This window comes from Heliconius melpomene, chromosome 20, assembly GCF_056956725.1.
Source record: "Heliconius melpomene rosina isolate 202511_hmr_F chromosome 20, ASM5695672v1, whole genome shotgun sequence".
NCBI classification, from domain to species: Eukaryota; Metazoa; Arthropoda; class Insecta; order Lepidoptera; family Nymphalidae; genus Heliconius; species Heliconius melpomene.
The window spans coordinates 14,519,807-14,537,437 of NC_140408.1; the positions used below are offsets into that span (position 1 = coordinate 14,519,807).

The following is a 17,631-nucleotide window of genomic DNA, read 5'->3' on the forward strand; positions in this document are numbered from 1 at the left end:
CTCGATCTGCTAACGAGGAAAAGTGCGGCATTAAGCTCGACTTCTTAATACGCCATCTCATGAATTCAGAAATGTTCCGTGTTATACACAGGATACAGACTGAAGAACAAAATAAATAAAAAATATCGGTTTACATGAACTATAACATAAATCATAATAAAATTAATTATAATAATTTATTTACTTATTTCTAACGTTTCTATCTAGAAAACTTGATTTGTTATTATCTTTGTACAATTTCTTTCCATTGAAAACAAATATAAAAAAAAAATAGAAATAATGATTACTCAAACATCGTTCCATTTCTTTCCAGCACACAGTGTTAGAGCAGGACAGAAACATGACACATTCAAAACAAAAAGACAAAACTGTGTATACCATAGATTATAAGTAGATTATAAAACCATGTATACGTAATAATTACCTCACTATTTTAAACTTACATATATATTTATATATTTTATATATATTTAAAAGGCAATTACAATGTGTTTATCTGTGTCTCTGATTTGACATATGTTTTATTGGATGAAAATAATAAATTGCAATTTTTAAAAGAATAATTAAAAGATTCTTCTGTCTTCTTAATTTTTCAATGACTTGAGCAGTATTTTTTGATTTAATGAAAAAAGTTGAATTGTCTTGGAACTGCATATTACGTCATTTCTTATTTTATATAATTATGATATAGCAACACTGGTATTATTATTATTTTTTATAACTATTTAATAATAATAGACAACATTTCGTGTTAAATTAGATTCATGCAATTTGAATTGATTTATTTTAAACCGATGATTAAACTTTATTTTGTTTCTTGATAGTGAAACTGAACATTGACCTTTCTTGATAATTAATTAAATAAGAAATACTCCTTAAGCATATAAATGGTTGTATTTAAAATAAAACATAAATATTGCTATTAATTTGTTGAAATCAATATTTTTAAAACAAAAATTAATCATTTCGATAATTCGAGAATTAATTCGAAATATTTATTTTGAATGTAATTTTACACAGTGTTGCCATATCACCAAACTTTACCCACATATAAAAAAGCTTTAAATTTAATTTTGTTTTTTTATTCAATCGCTTAACAATTAATTATTATATATAGCGCGTCAATTTTTTAACCGGTTGTGAATAAAATAGATTTGTTTTTCCTTCACCGACTGAAAATGAAATAGTAATAAGTATATTTTTTACCACAAATAAAAAAAATAAAATAAACTATAGACAATACCGTCCATAGAAAAGTGTGTATTTATTTGTATAAATAAGTTAATATACTCGATTATTTTAATGTTTTTTTTTTGTTTCTATCAGCCGCCATATTAGTTTTACGTAATTTAAGTATATATAATATGTGTACGACTTTTAAAAAAATATTGTAAATATTTAATAATAATAAAATATATATTATTTCTCTTTTTTTGTGATTGTTTCATGTTAAATAATGTTTTTTTAATCTGTAATTTTTTTTATGTATTTCAGACATTTTAGGGATTACTTATTTCATATATAGGATAAAATGTTAAATTTTGTTTTTTTAATTAATTATTCTGTTTAAATTATTTGTAATAAAGTCATATACATATTATACTATAATTTTTAGCAATTAAAATGGATTATACGATAAATATACGATTCAAGAAAATGATGTATACTCAAATAAATAAAAAAAACAAACAATTTGATTCAAAAAGCTGTATACGTGGAACTTGAGGAAAATTTTAAAATTTTAGATGTAAATTGTTATTATTATAATTATATTGGGGCAGAATAATGATACAAGTGCAGTATTCGATTTGTTAAGTGTTAAGTTAAAATAGGTGTGGTGAAATGTGCTAATATCACGACGGGTGTAGGTTCAATGTGGAATATTCACAGCACTGTATACCTAGTCAGAAATAAAATATATTTAAAATAAATCTTTTTAAAAATTGTATATAAAAGATACCTGAAAAAAAAAACATTAAATGGTAGACTTTTGATTCAAACTGAGATGGGTTTGCAAAATGGTAGTCAATTTAATGTGTCAGTGTTATAATTTGACAAGTAACTATTTCTGGTATATGGTTTTCTTGTCTACATGTGAGTTAGTTTCAAGTATTGGACTGCAAAATAATAGATAAATTTAAGAAATAAATAAAGCAAAATAATAGATAATTTGAATTGAGACGAGAGATAAGAACATTTTAAATTTTGTTGTAATATACATTTTAACATACTTTAAATCCTAATCACAAATAAACAGTGTAATATGCAGAACTATACTTAATTTTGCATGAAATATTTTAGGGAACTCCCTGTATTGTGGGTAGTTAGAAAAACTTTAATCCAACATTGTCTTTTAAATGCTCAAAACGTAAAAAATCGAGTGTTTTCATACAAAAAGTACACAATTACAGATTGATAATAATATGAGAGTTAAAATTAAAAATAATCTAAATGATTTTGTACATTTTATCACATCTCTTTGAGATTCATAAATAAATATAAATAATCGAAACGTGACTAATATAAGCAAGAACTTATTTCTCATAGTTTTAATATATTTTATTGTGTAAGTGCTGTCAGTTGAAAGAGAAAGGTGGTAAGCAATAAATTCCATAAAATCATTTTTATATATATGTTATTCATTTATTTGCAAAAATTAATATACGTATACAAAAAAAATATGTTCAATAAATTATAAATGTGTACTTCACGATATCTTCCGAATAATAATGTAATATATAAACTATAAATTAATAAACACTACATAAACAATTAAAATATAAAATTGCGGTCGTTAAAAATTGGTTCAATCTTCATACTTTTTCAGACATTTTCATAAATAAATATTTTAATAGAAAATAATTATTTTGAATCAATCTGCAACCTAATTCTGGGGCATTTTGCCAGAATGACATAATAAAGATGTATAAATAAATATCTTAAAAGTAAAAAAATACTTTGGACAGGATATTTTATATTTTTACGTTTATATATTTTTTTCCAATAAAATGAAATGTCTTGAACCTAATTTTTTACAGCCGATAAAATAAATAATACACGCAAAACCACCATAGTGATAAAAGCTTTGTATCTTCCATTAATTTGTATTGAGAGAGAATTGTATTAATATATATAGATATAAGTGATATTTTTGTTAAAGTTTTACTTAGATTTTTCGGCCTATTCTGTGAAACGTAGCCTAAACTAGTTTTAGTGTACCGATATTTTTATTAATAATTTTATTTGATTAATTGAATATTCGAAGAATTCATTCATTGATGAATCAGTTGTAGACTCAGTCAGTCACTCAGACCATATGGTCAAACGGATTTCTCAAATTCATTTATTTTTGTTAATCAAGATTTAAATTTAAAAGAGCAATTGAGAAGGTGATACAACAAACAATAAAAATAATAAAAAAGAATATGTAATTTTTTTTTTTAAATAAGATCATTTAATTTACAAAAAAGATCAATATTTTTTTATTGTAATATTGTGTATGAATTATGTAATTATGTATTTTTAATGGATAAAGTTTATTTTTTTTACTTATCCTTTGTTGTTAATAATAACTATTGATCAAAACTTTAAAACTATTTTTTTAAAAATATTTTGACAATTATACCACGTTTTATATGTTATCTGTGATCATTTTTAAATAAATATTTTATTAATTTTAAACGTAGTTTCTTATTATATTATATTAAATAATAAAAATGTCGGTACCATCGTCTGTTATACGAAGAAACGGATATACGTAATAATGTGAAATATAAGATTTTTTATTGTAATTTTAAATTCTGTATCTATATTCTTAGTATAGGATGTATTTTTAAACTGTTTTAACGGCCATCTTGAAATTAAATAAATAAAAAAACAATCTTTATTAAATTGTCATATTCATTTGACATTTCTTATAATATAGAAGATAGTATTAAACCATTCATTTTATTATTAATAATATACTTTATTTAATTTCAAGGTGATCTTAGCCATAAAATATAGACTGTATAACAAAACATTGTAAATTCTTTATGCTGTTTTTATTAAAAAAAAAAGAAAACAACAGTCTATAATCTGTGGTTGAAATGTCCAGCTGTAGTATACCATAGAGTATAAAAAACGCTTTTTAGAATTAAATTTAAAAAATCAAGTTGATTATTGTAAGGCATAATATTTTACTAGTCAATACAACCAGTCTCGCTAATATTTTTTTTGTATTTTTATGGAAATTTGTTGTGAGAGTCTTTTGCTTGGAATTGTTTTAAACTAAAAACATCAATAATTATTAAAAAAAACATTGCAATTTTATAACAGTAATAAATATGAAGAAGTTTATTATAGCCCATTATTTTCATTTTAGTGACAGCGGCGTTGAGTTACGCAACATTTGAGCGGAGAGTAGAGAATAGATTTGAGGTTATTTTTGTTTACTCTATATCTATATCGGATAGAGCGTGAAAGAAGAAAAAAATATAATGCTATAAAAATGAAGCCCTCATATTGTAATTGTTGGATGATCGGCCTGGATTGTTTATATATTACGTACTTTTTATTTAAAAAAGTGTAATGTCATTTTTGCTCTACATGATTATGTTCTATTGTATATCATTTTTGATATTTTTTCCAGCAAAAGACTTTGACATAAAGACATTATGTACAGTTCGCTGCAAAATATAACCTTTATCGCATGCCAAGTGTATTTTTCTTTTCCATTACCCTTAAACTAATCACACAGTTTCATAAGACAAATAATAAAAGCACGGTGTTGGGCTACGTAACTCCACACATAACGCTTCTAAAACAAATGAAGAACGGAGTGTCTTAACACTAGGTTCACTGTAGACAGAGTGCTATGATATCGTATTACGAAAGATAATACGATGTCATAGCACAATAATTGTATTAAAAGATACTAGGTCATGGCCGTCATAGCGCAGGGGCATACGAGTGCCTTTGTAAGCGCGACAGTTGTGGGTTCATTTCTCATTCGGGGAGGAATGAAATATTTAATATTTAATTTACAACACGCCTTCTAAATTCGGCGTAAAGTGGCGAGCGGTGTGTTTTAATACTAGGGTCCCTCTGTCTGACATGTAACCTGCTTCACGACATTTATTAAATATTTTATTTTTGACAGTTTAAGCGTACCTTCTAGATACGCTACTGTGCATATAGATGTTACTGTGCTTATTAGTTTCATCTGTATTTATCACATGGAACGAGTAAAGAAATTAAAAAAACGTAAAGTTTTTTATTTTTATTATAAACAAAAGTATTGGATACAAAATGTTCACTTAAAATAACATTATTTACAATATTCCTTAACACCCATAAACTAATTTGGAATGTCTATTCTATACTAAAGTCTTTAAGTAAAGCTTTATATGAGCTTCTTTATATATTTTAAAAAGTCTGTTATACACTGGATATCAATATACAAAAGATTTTTAAAAATCTAACGAACTTAATAATTATGTAATATTAATAATATCATTAAAAACTAACATGGAAAGAAAATTGAGCAAATTAAATAGAAATTTTCAAAAATTTAGTCTTAATATAAGCATTTGATGGTTGTGGTTTCAAATTGCTTTAAAAAAATTGTTTATATACAAAGTATAAACCTTTCTCTAATTTGGTTAGACAAAGCACTGCGTTGAGTTCCTCCACTCAACACTCAATGGCTATTAAAAGGGCAGAAAGTGAACAACGGAGTGGTGTACCACTAGGTTCTCCATTTAGCCCAAGCTTTTAAAGTTTATAAAATCTCAGTATTGCAAGTATTATGATAATATCCTTTGAATAGAATTGATTATTAGAAAAATCTTACGTTTATTTTAATATCTCTATGAACAATAATGAGGTATTTTATAGAAATTTTGATACGTTTGTACATGTATAAATATTATTATTATAAAATATTAATAATTATGGTAACTTTTACATTGTTTTGTCCAAAACTCTTGTTATTTATTCATTGTCAAAATATCCTGGTAAATTTTTAATACTTAAAATCTTACTTTATTTTCTAAATATATAGAGAAATTAACGAAGATTTACAAATTATTGTTTCATATGAGTAATATTAAAAAATATAAACATAAATGTTCAGATATTATTAATAGAATAATAAGAAAATTAGATGACATCATAGTTAAACTGTTATTACTCAAAAATGATTATAGTCTTAAAAAATCATTAAGATATACTTATTTATTTGTGCTGAAAAAGTAAAAAAGAATAAAAAATTGCGGTTGTTTTAAATATAACGTTTTTTCCACATAAATATTTCATTACATATAATAGACATATTGAATAAGTCAAGAAGTCACAATAAAAATAACCCTCATTTTTTCAATAACAGTAGAAAACGTTAAAGAACCCAATTCTACTAATAAATACATTTTAAATACACAAAAGAGCCATGTTTGAAAAAAAACTTAAAATTAATCATAATGACTTATTAACTTATTCGCTTATAGGTACTAATACAATGGTAACGTTAAAATATTGTGTCATTCATACAGAAATCTTACATAAGTAATTATTATCTTTTTTGTTCGTTTCTTTATAATAGTAGACTTGAAATGAAGAGAATGAATGAATGGCATAATTAAAAAATACTATTTATATTTGTTTTCATAAATATATGTACTTACTTATGTAAGTTTTATGGATTCAAATACAACTTAAGTACATTTAATTTCTATTGTTTTTAATTGGATTTGTTTATGGCAAGAAAAACGACGTCAATATTCAAAATTCGTAAAACAAAACATAAACAGACTACAACAACAACAGGATATTTCAGACTGGATTTTTTATATAAGTAGTTACTACGAGTATAAAACTATGTATTCCTATTTCATAAGCACAAAAGGATGAAATAGCTATTTTTAATTTTAAAATGATAATAGAATAATAATTATTTCAATTTAAAAATTCTAACAAGTAAAGCGTATTACACTGTTCAAGAATATCTAGAGGATAAGCATGTATGGAATTTTTTAATTAGCTGCCAGCTAATGTAATAGATTGTACCATTGATTTTGAAAAGAGCAACTGTTGAGTTTCTTGCCGGCTCTTCTCAGCAGAACTGCCTTCCGAACCGGTGGTAGCTTTTTGTTCATATGTTCATTCGACGATTCAAAAGTGCTTATAATAATTGCCTATTTGAATAAAGAATATTTTGAATTTGAATTTGAATTCATATATAATATTAAACATAAAAATCAATTAATATTTTAACTGTCGATGCAACAATTTTCAACCTTGCACACAAGCCTATCCACCTAACGTCCGTCACCTCTAAGTATTGCACGATTGATAATCATAAAAAATAATCATTAAACACAGAGAAAAGAGAAATCCACATCCAAGACAATAAATAAGAAATGTATTAGACAGAATGGAAATAATTTCATATATATTGCTCAAATAGAGAAACAATTTGGTTTAATTTTTTTTGCAATAAGACTAATAATAACTAAAATACTTATGTACAATCTAAATCGACTAGTATTAAGTACTTGTTGGTCAATTTCATGATTATTATACATTATTAGTTATCCATTTTGGTTTTTATCTAAACAATTTTGAACATGTCACCTTTTAGTTTGTTTAATTGTGTTTTTATCACTTATTATTTAAGTTTTTTAAATATTTATGAAATTATGTAAAAAGATAATTTGGAAGTTGATTTTAAAGGATTGTTGTTGTCTTTAAAATTTCCTAAACGAATTTAACATTTTATTAACACTTACATTCTAAATATATTTGTACAAAAACATATATAATCTTATATTATAGATTATATATATAAATATAAACGTTAACACCCTATACCTTCTATAATGTAAGTACAAATATGAGCAAATTGTGGTTAAAGTCTAGTTAAAATGAATCGTTCAGTCAAAACATATTTCATATTTGTTCATCTTGAAATACATTTTCATAATGAAACATATTGTTAAGGACGAATATTGTTACCGTAATATCCGAGCTAGAACCTACGTTTTCAATTAAAATATAATAATGTCAAAATCCCTTATTATGAAATGAAAATGGGTATTGTATTTCACAAACACCAAGAAATGGATAACACTATTTCTTTTAGTGAAATTAATGGGTAATATAATTTCATGGAATGTATGTATATATAATACTTCTTGGCACCATAAAAAACTATATAAACCCATAGATTTCTCAAACCTCATCCAGTCCATATAAAACACTAAACTAAAATGTTTAACTAATAATAATTATCCACCTTAAATAACCGACTTTTGCGATGTTCAGACATTATGAAGACATTCTCGGAGTCTATCAACGACTCTCTTTCTGTTTGAGTTATGTTACCTTTAACAAAATCCCTATTTAATATAGATTTTAATTCGTCAATACTTTGACTCAAATTTTCTGTTTTATTTAAGAAATTTAGCTCTTGCAATCCCCCCTTGCCAGTAGTACTAGAGTGGGTTAAAGGTTGATATGCTGTTTCTTTGCCTTGTAAAATCTTTTGTGAATTATGAACTATTAAAGTCGATCCTCGTCTTATAGTTTCTCTGCCAAGTTCAACAATTTCAAGTGAATTTTGTCCGATGACGAAATTTTTGTATGCTTTTATGAAAACTATAATTATAATTGCTAAGCCGATTATGATGAGGGAATAAGATATTATAGGTGCAGCGATGGGACCGAAGGTTGTCCCCAGGAACATCCATCTCCATATAGATGTTGAAACTTCATCTATTCCCTACAACAGAAAAGTATAACTATCAGTACCTGATATAAATTATATAAATGAAGTATATAAATGAATTTATAAAATAGCATGAAGCAGACAAATGAATTTATAAAAATATGCTTAAAAGTTTACTTCAAATGAATTAATTTACTATTAGTTATATTCTTATTATGAGTTAAAAAGCACAACATAAGCATCAAATATAATACTTCACTTTTTTTTAAATTTTTACCTACTCAAGAAAGTGCTTTTTTTACTATTTTCATTTGCACTGTCTGGTCATTCAACACGCAATGCCTCTAGAGTTAGGCGGAAAATGTTGTGACACTTGGTTTCCAAGTTCCCTCTGGCTAATCTGCTATGTGCGACATAAAAAGAAAATATTTACCTCCTCTAACCACATCACAGGAAACACAATGTCGGGAAACTTGTGTATGTCGTTCACCCTTATGTTGGTAGCTTGATCCACTTTGATGTTCAGTTGTACCCTCACCTTTACTTCTAAGGGGACGCCTATTTTCTGAAAAATATGTTACCATAAAATATATTTTGCATTATGAAAGAAAAGAAAATTCGGCGAAAAGTAAGGAATGGAGTGACGTAACACAAAGTTCCCTCTACCTACCCTGGTATATACGATGAAAAAAAAAAGAAATGCTAATTAATAATTAAAATTAGGGAAGGAAAATGGCGCCAAGTAGGGATCGAACACGCAACCGTTGCGTTTCCAGCCACAATTATTCCATTGCGAGTGGCTTAAATATTAAACTTACCGGTTGTAATAATAAATAGCTTTCGTGTGCCTTCTTCTCCGGGTTTAAACCTTCAAAACGTTCTAACAGAAAAGGCTCTGCATCATAGAAATGTGGATATGAGAGATATACCGGAGCGTCTGGAATAAATAAAAATTTCAAATATTAATAATATTTATTAAATTTTAATAGACGGTCGTTGTGTTACGAGGAAATCCAGGTAGACTTGCAAGGCTTATACATTGTAACTACATCTATAGGGATAATTAATAAAATTATAAGTGATCGCTGTCTGTGCATGAAAGGTATTTCAGATAATCTACAATTGGGGGCATTTATCAATTTAATAAAATCCAAAATTATTACTGTTTAAATTTTTGTCTGTATACCTGTGCTTTTATTATTTCTCAGAATCAGATTAACCTATTTAAGTGCCGTTTTCACTATTATTCTTTGGCAAACTTCCTTTAACCTTTAGTGTTTTTATTTTATTTAAATCGGTTCATAAATAAAAAAGTTTTGTCAATATAAACATAATTAATTCCCTCGAGTGGAAATCGAACCTAGAACTATCGGGTATACACACACACAGTCACACGTTGTCCGTAGCTTCACGCTGTTTTCTACATATAGCTTTACGCAGTCTCCCATGGGGTAGGCTGAGGGAACCTAGGAACCCATTATTAAAATACTCTGTTCGCACACAGTCATTTTAGTTCCTCAATTTCCGCTGATATTTTGATTTACTTTGTTACCAGAGCGAGGACTGAGGATGAGAAATGAAAATAATATTATGTAAATATGTTCCTGTGCGTGGGTATCGAACCCACGAGCGTCGCGATTACGCTCGTGCCATTGCAACACAGTGGTCTTATAATAATAATGGTTAATAATATATTATTTAATATATTTAATAAAACAAATTACATAATTTATAGTTTATAGGCCACTTATTCTCACTTATGACGGACATTATATTAGTCAGTAATTGTTTTCTCGTGTAAATATATTTAATGTTTATAATATGCACATAAAGACTAACTTCACGCTGTATATCGCGCATAGCAGAGTAGCCACAAGAAACCTGGGAACCTAGTATTAAGACACTTCATTCCCATTGACTCACTTCTGCTCCCCACTTTCCGCCAAATTCTGGAGGCATTACGTGTTGAGTGGTGGAACTAAACGCCGCGCTTTACCTCCTTAAAAGAATGAGGAAACGAAATATTTAATATTTTCATTTCCTCGTGTGGTTACGAATCCAGCTGTACCACAGTCGCACGCTGTACTTTAGTCCAGAAGTTTTGACTGTGCGTTGTCTGTCTGTCACTTAGAAATGGAAGAAAAATTTTATATACATACATACATACATATATATAGATTCTTTAACCGATGTTGCCACACCTCGCTATTAGATTGTGCAAGGCATATATTAACTATTAAACAACATTTACTCGTAGCTGGTCTCTACGTTAGAAGTAAATGTTTTAAGACTGCTGCTTAAATTGGCACACCTGTAATTCACACTGATTGATGCATGTTGATTTCAATGAAGGGTTCCGTTAAAATTTTCTCATAAAAAAACGGAAATATTATAGGATCACCTGGTTCTGTCAAGAGTTAACACCATTTTTTTCAAGATTGCGTGGGTATCCTCCATATAGAAATGAATATCAAATATATAGGTCTATTATATCATGCAGCACAGAGAAATTTGTGTGTTCACATGTGTGGATGTGGGATGACATGTGTGAATGCGAGATCACATGCTACTTACTATATTGACAAGGACTGATCATCTGGAGACCTCTCGGTGGACACTTCTCTCCTTGACAATAGCACTTGTTATCAGGATTGTTATCAGCGCTCTCTAGGTACGAACTTGGTGGCGTGTACAGATTTGTGAATATACCTGGAAACAAAAATGTTTACTTTCACCCCTGCATAACCCCCTCCCCGCGAGAACGTACAGTAGAGCGCGACGCAAAGTGTCATTTATTTGTATTTGTATGCATATGACACTCGGTTACGCTGAGCTACGCATATTGAATATTATGCACACGACTGTACATGCGCGAGTTGGACACGTGCCTGTCTTTTCAGTATTCATAAACTTCTTGTCGGGGTATACTATACTTTTTAAGCTTCACATTGTATCAGAGGGATCCTGGAAATCTAGTGTTAAAACCCTCCGTTCCATGGAGACATTTCCGTTCTCCACTTTTAGCTGGGGCAGGAGGCATTGCGTGTTCAGTGAGAAACTGAGGTCCACGTTTGGCTGATAACGACCAGAGCGAGGAATTGAAAATATTAAATATTTAATTTCCTAGATTGGGAATCGAACCCACAACCTGTCACGTTTACAGTCGCACGCTTTTGCCCCTGCGCCACGACTAGCCTCATTAACAATACTTTATGTAATTTCATTAGCTGCAATGAGCGGATCAATTCGATATAATATGTACTTACCGTCCTTATAAACATCCTTTCTGTACTTAAAAGGCATAATTCTACATAAATCTTTGTCGTAAATGTACACCATGTCATCTTTGGTAACTGACCGTGGTGGGAAGAAAGAACCTTCTGAGGCCCTGAAAAGAGATAAAAAGTTGTTGATAAAAAATATATTGTTTTTTAGTTTCACACTGTATCTCGCACATAGCAGGGTATGCACTAACCTAGTGTTAAGACATAAGTTAGCTACGTATAATTGGCGAGTTTGATTAGGATAAAATTATTAGGAGAGGTCAAAATATAATTTTGTTCAAAAACAGAATTTCACCATGTGCATGTGTTTCACCTTGTAGTATAAGGTTTCTTATTCTTATGCTACAAACAAACGTGCATGCGTGCATAAATTAGTGTTTACACTAAGTTCCCTCTGCGTAACCAGCTACATGCGAGCTTTTTTTTAAAATTTGAATTATCAATAACAATAACTTTTCGAGTCAATACACAATATATGAATCACAAAATAAATAATATCTTTGTCTAAGAACAATAGAGTCGAAATGTATGTATGAGTCATACAAGTATGTCCTTCCTTCCTTATGTCCCTGCCAAGATTTACGATAAGATTGCTCATGAAAAGTTACTCATTTTTAAAGTAAATATTAAAGTTGTAAAACCTAACCTAAGTTGTGTTAAAAATATTAAATGTTAACAACATTTATATTTACTACACAGGTGTTTTCCCGTTCTGCTCTGGTGGAACGCGTGTTGAGACGAGATAAATCTTGAGATTCGTTATTATCTATGAATGAAACAGTATCTCAAGATCGATCTCAGAGTTGAGCGGCTTATAAATACGAGCGGACCTAAAACTACTATAAGCTCGAAATTAAATTGACTTCCTAAATCCCTAATTAGATAGCAATGATGATTTATATTATTAAATACCACGCATTAATGAAACTTGGGCTATTCCTTAAGCTAGGGTATACCTCGTTTAAATAAAAAAATATCATCTCGATATTACTTTTAGCTTCCGAGAAATTTGTGGACAAGCACAGTAGGGGAATTGTGCTTAAGATCACATACTTTTTGTTTCGAGACAAATATCTCAAATAAATAAAGTGATCTGAGAACAGCATATTGCGTATACTATTATATATTTCATAATCAACGAAATTATTTTAGTTTCAGAACAATCATCTTTCAAACATCATAAAAACAAACAAAAATCGCACTTAGGTCGACCAGTGTAAGACGACATATCTACAGGGTAAAATGACATACTTACTTAGTATGTGATATTACACTTTCAACGTATGAGGCATAAAAATGCCATCATTATTTTTCGAGCATAGTTAAACAGTAGTTAACAATATTAAGGCCAGATTCACACATGTTGCAAATTCTATGAGGTTGGATTCCGTTATCAGTCACTTCCTTTTCCAAAAGGGAAATAAGCTTCGTCACTTGCGGCTATTGAATGCCCTTGCTCTAGCAGCCTTATCCATGTCTTCTTGTGACCAATATATATTCGTTTGTAATTGCCAGGCATTTTATAGGTAAAGCCGAAAAAATACATCGATTGTATTTATAAGGGTAAGATAGTATGCCATCTTATACTCACGTTTTATATGTCATCTGTCATTTTTTTTTTTTAAATCAATTAATGATATATAAAATAATGTTTATTTAACATGATTTGAACCCACTGACTCATCAGCTATCAACATTTACACCATCAGCACAATTAACTCATTAAAAATAACTGCATAATGGAAAACTTTTGTAAGTAATCCAATATATTATATAATTAAATAGTTTTGCGGTTATAACGTGACATACAGACAAGTACAATGTTGATGCGATGAGATAAAATCAACGTTTTCTTATTAGAAACGTGACGGAGTATTTACGTTTCAGTTTAAGCCTCATTGTTTATTAGCTATATACCTCGACCCCGACTTCGTCCAATATATTTAAGAAATAGAAACGTGCTGATCGCCGTGAGCAACGTCTGACTGCGACAAAGTGAGAATAATTCATTCCCCCGAGTGGGAATCGAACCTAGAACTGTAGCATTTACAGTCCTACGATGTCCTGATGTGCCACTGTGACATTCAAAATTAGTCATTATTTTAAAAATAAAATAAGTTTGATTTTTTGATAATACGTATATTAAATGCTGTTTATTTTGTTTTACAAATGAATGATTATTTTGTTTATATAAGGGAATGCATTATGCTAATTAATGTATGATCTTATCTATACTAATGTTATAAAGCTGAAGAGCTTGTTTGATTGAACGTGTTAATCTCAGGAACTACGGATTCCAAATCAAAAAATATTTTTGTGTTGGATAGTCCATTTATTGAGTAAGGCTCTATTACATCACGTTAACTGTCTCGATGAACCCCCTGTATCTGTGTCATAGTTACCTCCTAAACTCAGAGCGTGTCATGTGTCATACAAACTAGTAATAAAAAAATCACATAATTCAGTTTTTATTGCAAGATTTAGAGTTATACACTATTATATACATTTTAATGAGTTGTCATTTATACGATTTAGCACGCAAAGGTTTTCCCCCATTTCAAAGAAAAACAATATTATAATTTATTAAGTTATTAACTTAGAACGATGATATCTGTAAAGGTCATGCGTTTATGTAATAAGCATGTTATTGTAGGTCAGCCGTCAGGTATAAAGGTGACGGATGTGAGTTCGATTCCCCCTCGGAGGAGTGAAATATTTAATATGTTCATTACCTTGGTCTGGTCTCGAGGCAAAGCGCTGCGTTGAACTCCGCCACTCAATACTCAGAGTGAGGAATGGTCTTAATGGGAATGGAGTGTCTTAAGATTAGGTTCCTAGGTTCCGTCTACCTACCAAAAATATTATTAGAGGTCAATGTCAATGATGACGTCGCGGTACAGCCTCTGACTGTAACGTGACGCTTTAAGTTTGATCCCCACTCGGGGATTACACCTCTGTAGTAGACAAAACGCGGCGTTAAGTTCTCGTAAATTGATTGAAAAGCGGAGAACTAAGTGTCTTAATATTAGGTTCCTCCTGCGTACCCTGTTGTGCGGGAAGCCATTAATATTATAACATATAGGTATATTAATCATGTATACTAGCTTTCCACTGCGGCTTCACCCGTGAGGCCAAACGGTAACTCCTCGTTGTGTCCGACACATCGCAAATATTTACCTACCATACCTATAGGGTATAGACCGTCCTTAATAAATGCACTATGTAATACGAAAATAATTTTCCAATTGAACAAGTACTTCCTGAGGTCGTAACGAGTCAGTGTGTGAAGGGACTCACAGCAGACATGCGATTTTTGCAATTTTAATAAATAATAGTACGGAGCCCTCCGCGTGGGAGTCCTTGGCCGGACATACTACTATCTATACATACTATATATCTTGTCGCTAGATAATCTCCGCTGTCACATTCGATGCTTAAAGATAGGAAAATGAATATTTATATTGATAATTGATCAATCGCCATTACATATTCATTAATAATTAATAGAACAATGTAAAGTATTTCCGCTTCACACGTAGCGGCACGCGTTTGTTTATTATTATTTATTAATAACTATTGTTATAGAAACTAGTTTTTACCTACAGCTACGGTCCAGTCGCTCCTCAGAGTTGTGTAATGTGTATGACACATTCTAAGTACCTGAGGTACGGGAGGGTTACATCGGGGCCATTAAAGTCATTTAGGAACCTATATGATGTTAATAGACTCGATGGAACTCACTGCTGCCTCGATAAGTAGACTATAAGAAAAGATTTTTTTAATTCGAACCAGTGGTTCCTGAGATTAGTGTATTCAACAATAAATACGAGTCTACGAGTATATATCAAATGCTAATTTTACAAGAAATAAAAGGATGAATTATTAGTTTTTACCATCTTTCACTTTCCCCATTTCTAAGCCTCTACGTGCTGTCTTTGCCTTACAGATATTTAGCGTGTTTATTTTAATAGCTGTTGGGAAAGATAAATCTATACTGTGTACTAAGATTATAAAGCTGCCGAGTTCGTCTGGTTGTACGCGCAAACCTCCAAAATAAAGAAGAGTGCTCACCTTATATCATTACAGGGACTTTCAGGCCAATACGGTAGATGATCGAGGCCGTTCAACTTGTCGAGGTAACCAAACTTCTTCATGTCCTGTCCAGCGTATATAGTAGACACTTCTTCTAATGTACCATTTCTCTATAAAAAAGAGGAAATATTTGAGTTTGTCGGTGATTTGTCTTGTATACAGCTGCTAACAGCATAAACAACCTGTAGCTTGATAAGAACGTATGGTTTAGTTGTTAGAGTGCAAGCAGTTTTTATAGAGGCGAGGGTTCGAGTTCCACTTCATTTTATGTATACAATGAATGCTGAATACGTTTTCTTTATTATACTCGTATGTTACTTACAGCAAGTAACAGTCCCATTTGGCTGTTTGGTCTTTTTCCTTTTGGGTAGAAGTAGTGCGCGAGAGTTACCAAAGGGTCGTTGTAGCTGGAACAAAAATATCCATGAAAATATAAGTATATATAACACCATCATTCCATCCCATGGATTTTATCCCCATTCGGGGAAATGCTTTATTTTTATTTACTAGCTCTCGTAAAAAGACAAAGCGCGGAATTGTGAGTTCGCTTCCCACTCATTATCGAATCAATTAGTCTTATTTTCTTGCTCTGGTATCAAAACAAATTGATACCAGATATCTTGAAATTTAGGCAGAAAATTTTGCCTATCTTACTGTGTTACGGGATACAGCGTGAAGCTAAAAAAATATTTAATATTTTTACCCAAAAACTAATTCCTCAGCTGTGACATGGACAAACGGTTTGGCCCGGTCCCTATAAGTGATAGCCAAGCCGGATACAAGCAGGTTGAACAGCCACCCTGCCAGGTTCGGGGAGAACGAGGTGACAGTCTGCAAGAGATACACTGTAAATAATTTATACTTTTTGAACAGATATACAGAAAAATATCTATATATTGGTATCTTCTGTACTTCATTAATACTAATTTGCCAATTTATAGCTAATACAATACAGTCGATGGGTCGTGGCCGCCCTGAAGTTAAGTTTTCTGGTTTTTTTTAAAATCAGTGGAAAATGGGTAACAGAAGAGTCTTAAGACTAGATTCTCAGGTTTCCAGGTTTGCGATGGACCGCGTAATGACTGTAAACACGACGGCCGTGGGTCTATTCCCATACGAAGGAATGAAATATTTTCCTTTCTTCGCTCTAGTAACAAGATAATGCGCAACGTTGTGTTTCATCACTCACTCACAATGTCTCCAAAATTGTGCGGGAACGGAGTGTTGTTAACATTAGGTTATTTTTGCCTACCTTGCTATATGCGGGATAGAGCATGAAGCTACAAAAATAATTACTTACCAATAAGGGTATATTTGGTACAACCAGTTTCTGTGTCTTATCGACGGAGAGTTCAGGCACAAATCTTAATATTTTGTTATGTTGGAAGGTCACTGTGTCGTTGTCGTGGAACTTGATGTTCACTTTCTCCATGTCTTCTCTGAAGGAGGAAAAATAATATTATGAAAGCAGAAGAAGTATGACGGTTGTCCAAGGTTCATTCTCCCTCTTTATAATCTCGTGTGATAGAAAGATACAAAAAAACAAGTGAA

The 17,631-nt window shown here is 30.4% G+C and overlaps 2 protein-coding genes across 4 annotated transcripts in view; one reads left to right on the forward strand and one right to left on the reverse strand.

Moving 5' to 3' along the window:
* Positions 1–4,697, forward strand: part of LOC146528164 (homeobox protein PKNOX2-like) — a 28,259-nt gene extending 23,562 nt beyond the window's left edge. For both annotated transcript variants that reach the window (XM_085204747.1, XM_085204748.1), the window contains one exon: positions 314–4,697. The gene's annotated coding sequence lies outside the window, so the exon portion shown is untranslated. The remainder of the gene's footprint in view (positions 1–313) is intronic.
* A 548-nt stretch (positions 4,698–5,245) lies between these two features.
* dsb (scavenger receptor class B member debris buster) overlaps positions 5,246–17,631 on the reverse strand; it is a 58,232-nt gene continuing 45,846 nt past the window's right edge. For both annotated transcript variants that reach the window (XM_085204834.1, XM_085204833.1), the window contains exons 5-13: positions 17,381–17,519; positions 16,784–16,911; positions 16,403–16,487; positions 16,060–16,190; positions 11,971–12,092; positions 11,279–11,413; positions 9,523–9,641; positions 9,138–9,269; positions 5,246–8,758 (exon numbers count right to left, since the gene is read on the reverse strand). In XM_085204834.1, the coding sequence (XP_085060960.1) occupies positions 8,255–8,758; positions 9,138–9,269; positions 9,523–9,641; positions 11,279–11,413; positions 11,971–12,092; positions 16,060–16,190; positions 16,403–16,487; positions 16,784–16,911; positions 17,381–17,519 (1,495 nt within the window). In that variant the 3' untranslated portion in view covers positions 5,246–8,254. The remainder of the gene's footprint in view (positions 8,759–9,137; positions 9,270–9,522; positions 9,642–11,278; positions 11,414–11,970; positions 12,093–16,059; positions 16,191–16,402; positions 16,488–16,783; positions 16,912–17,380; positions 17,520–17,631) is intronic.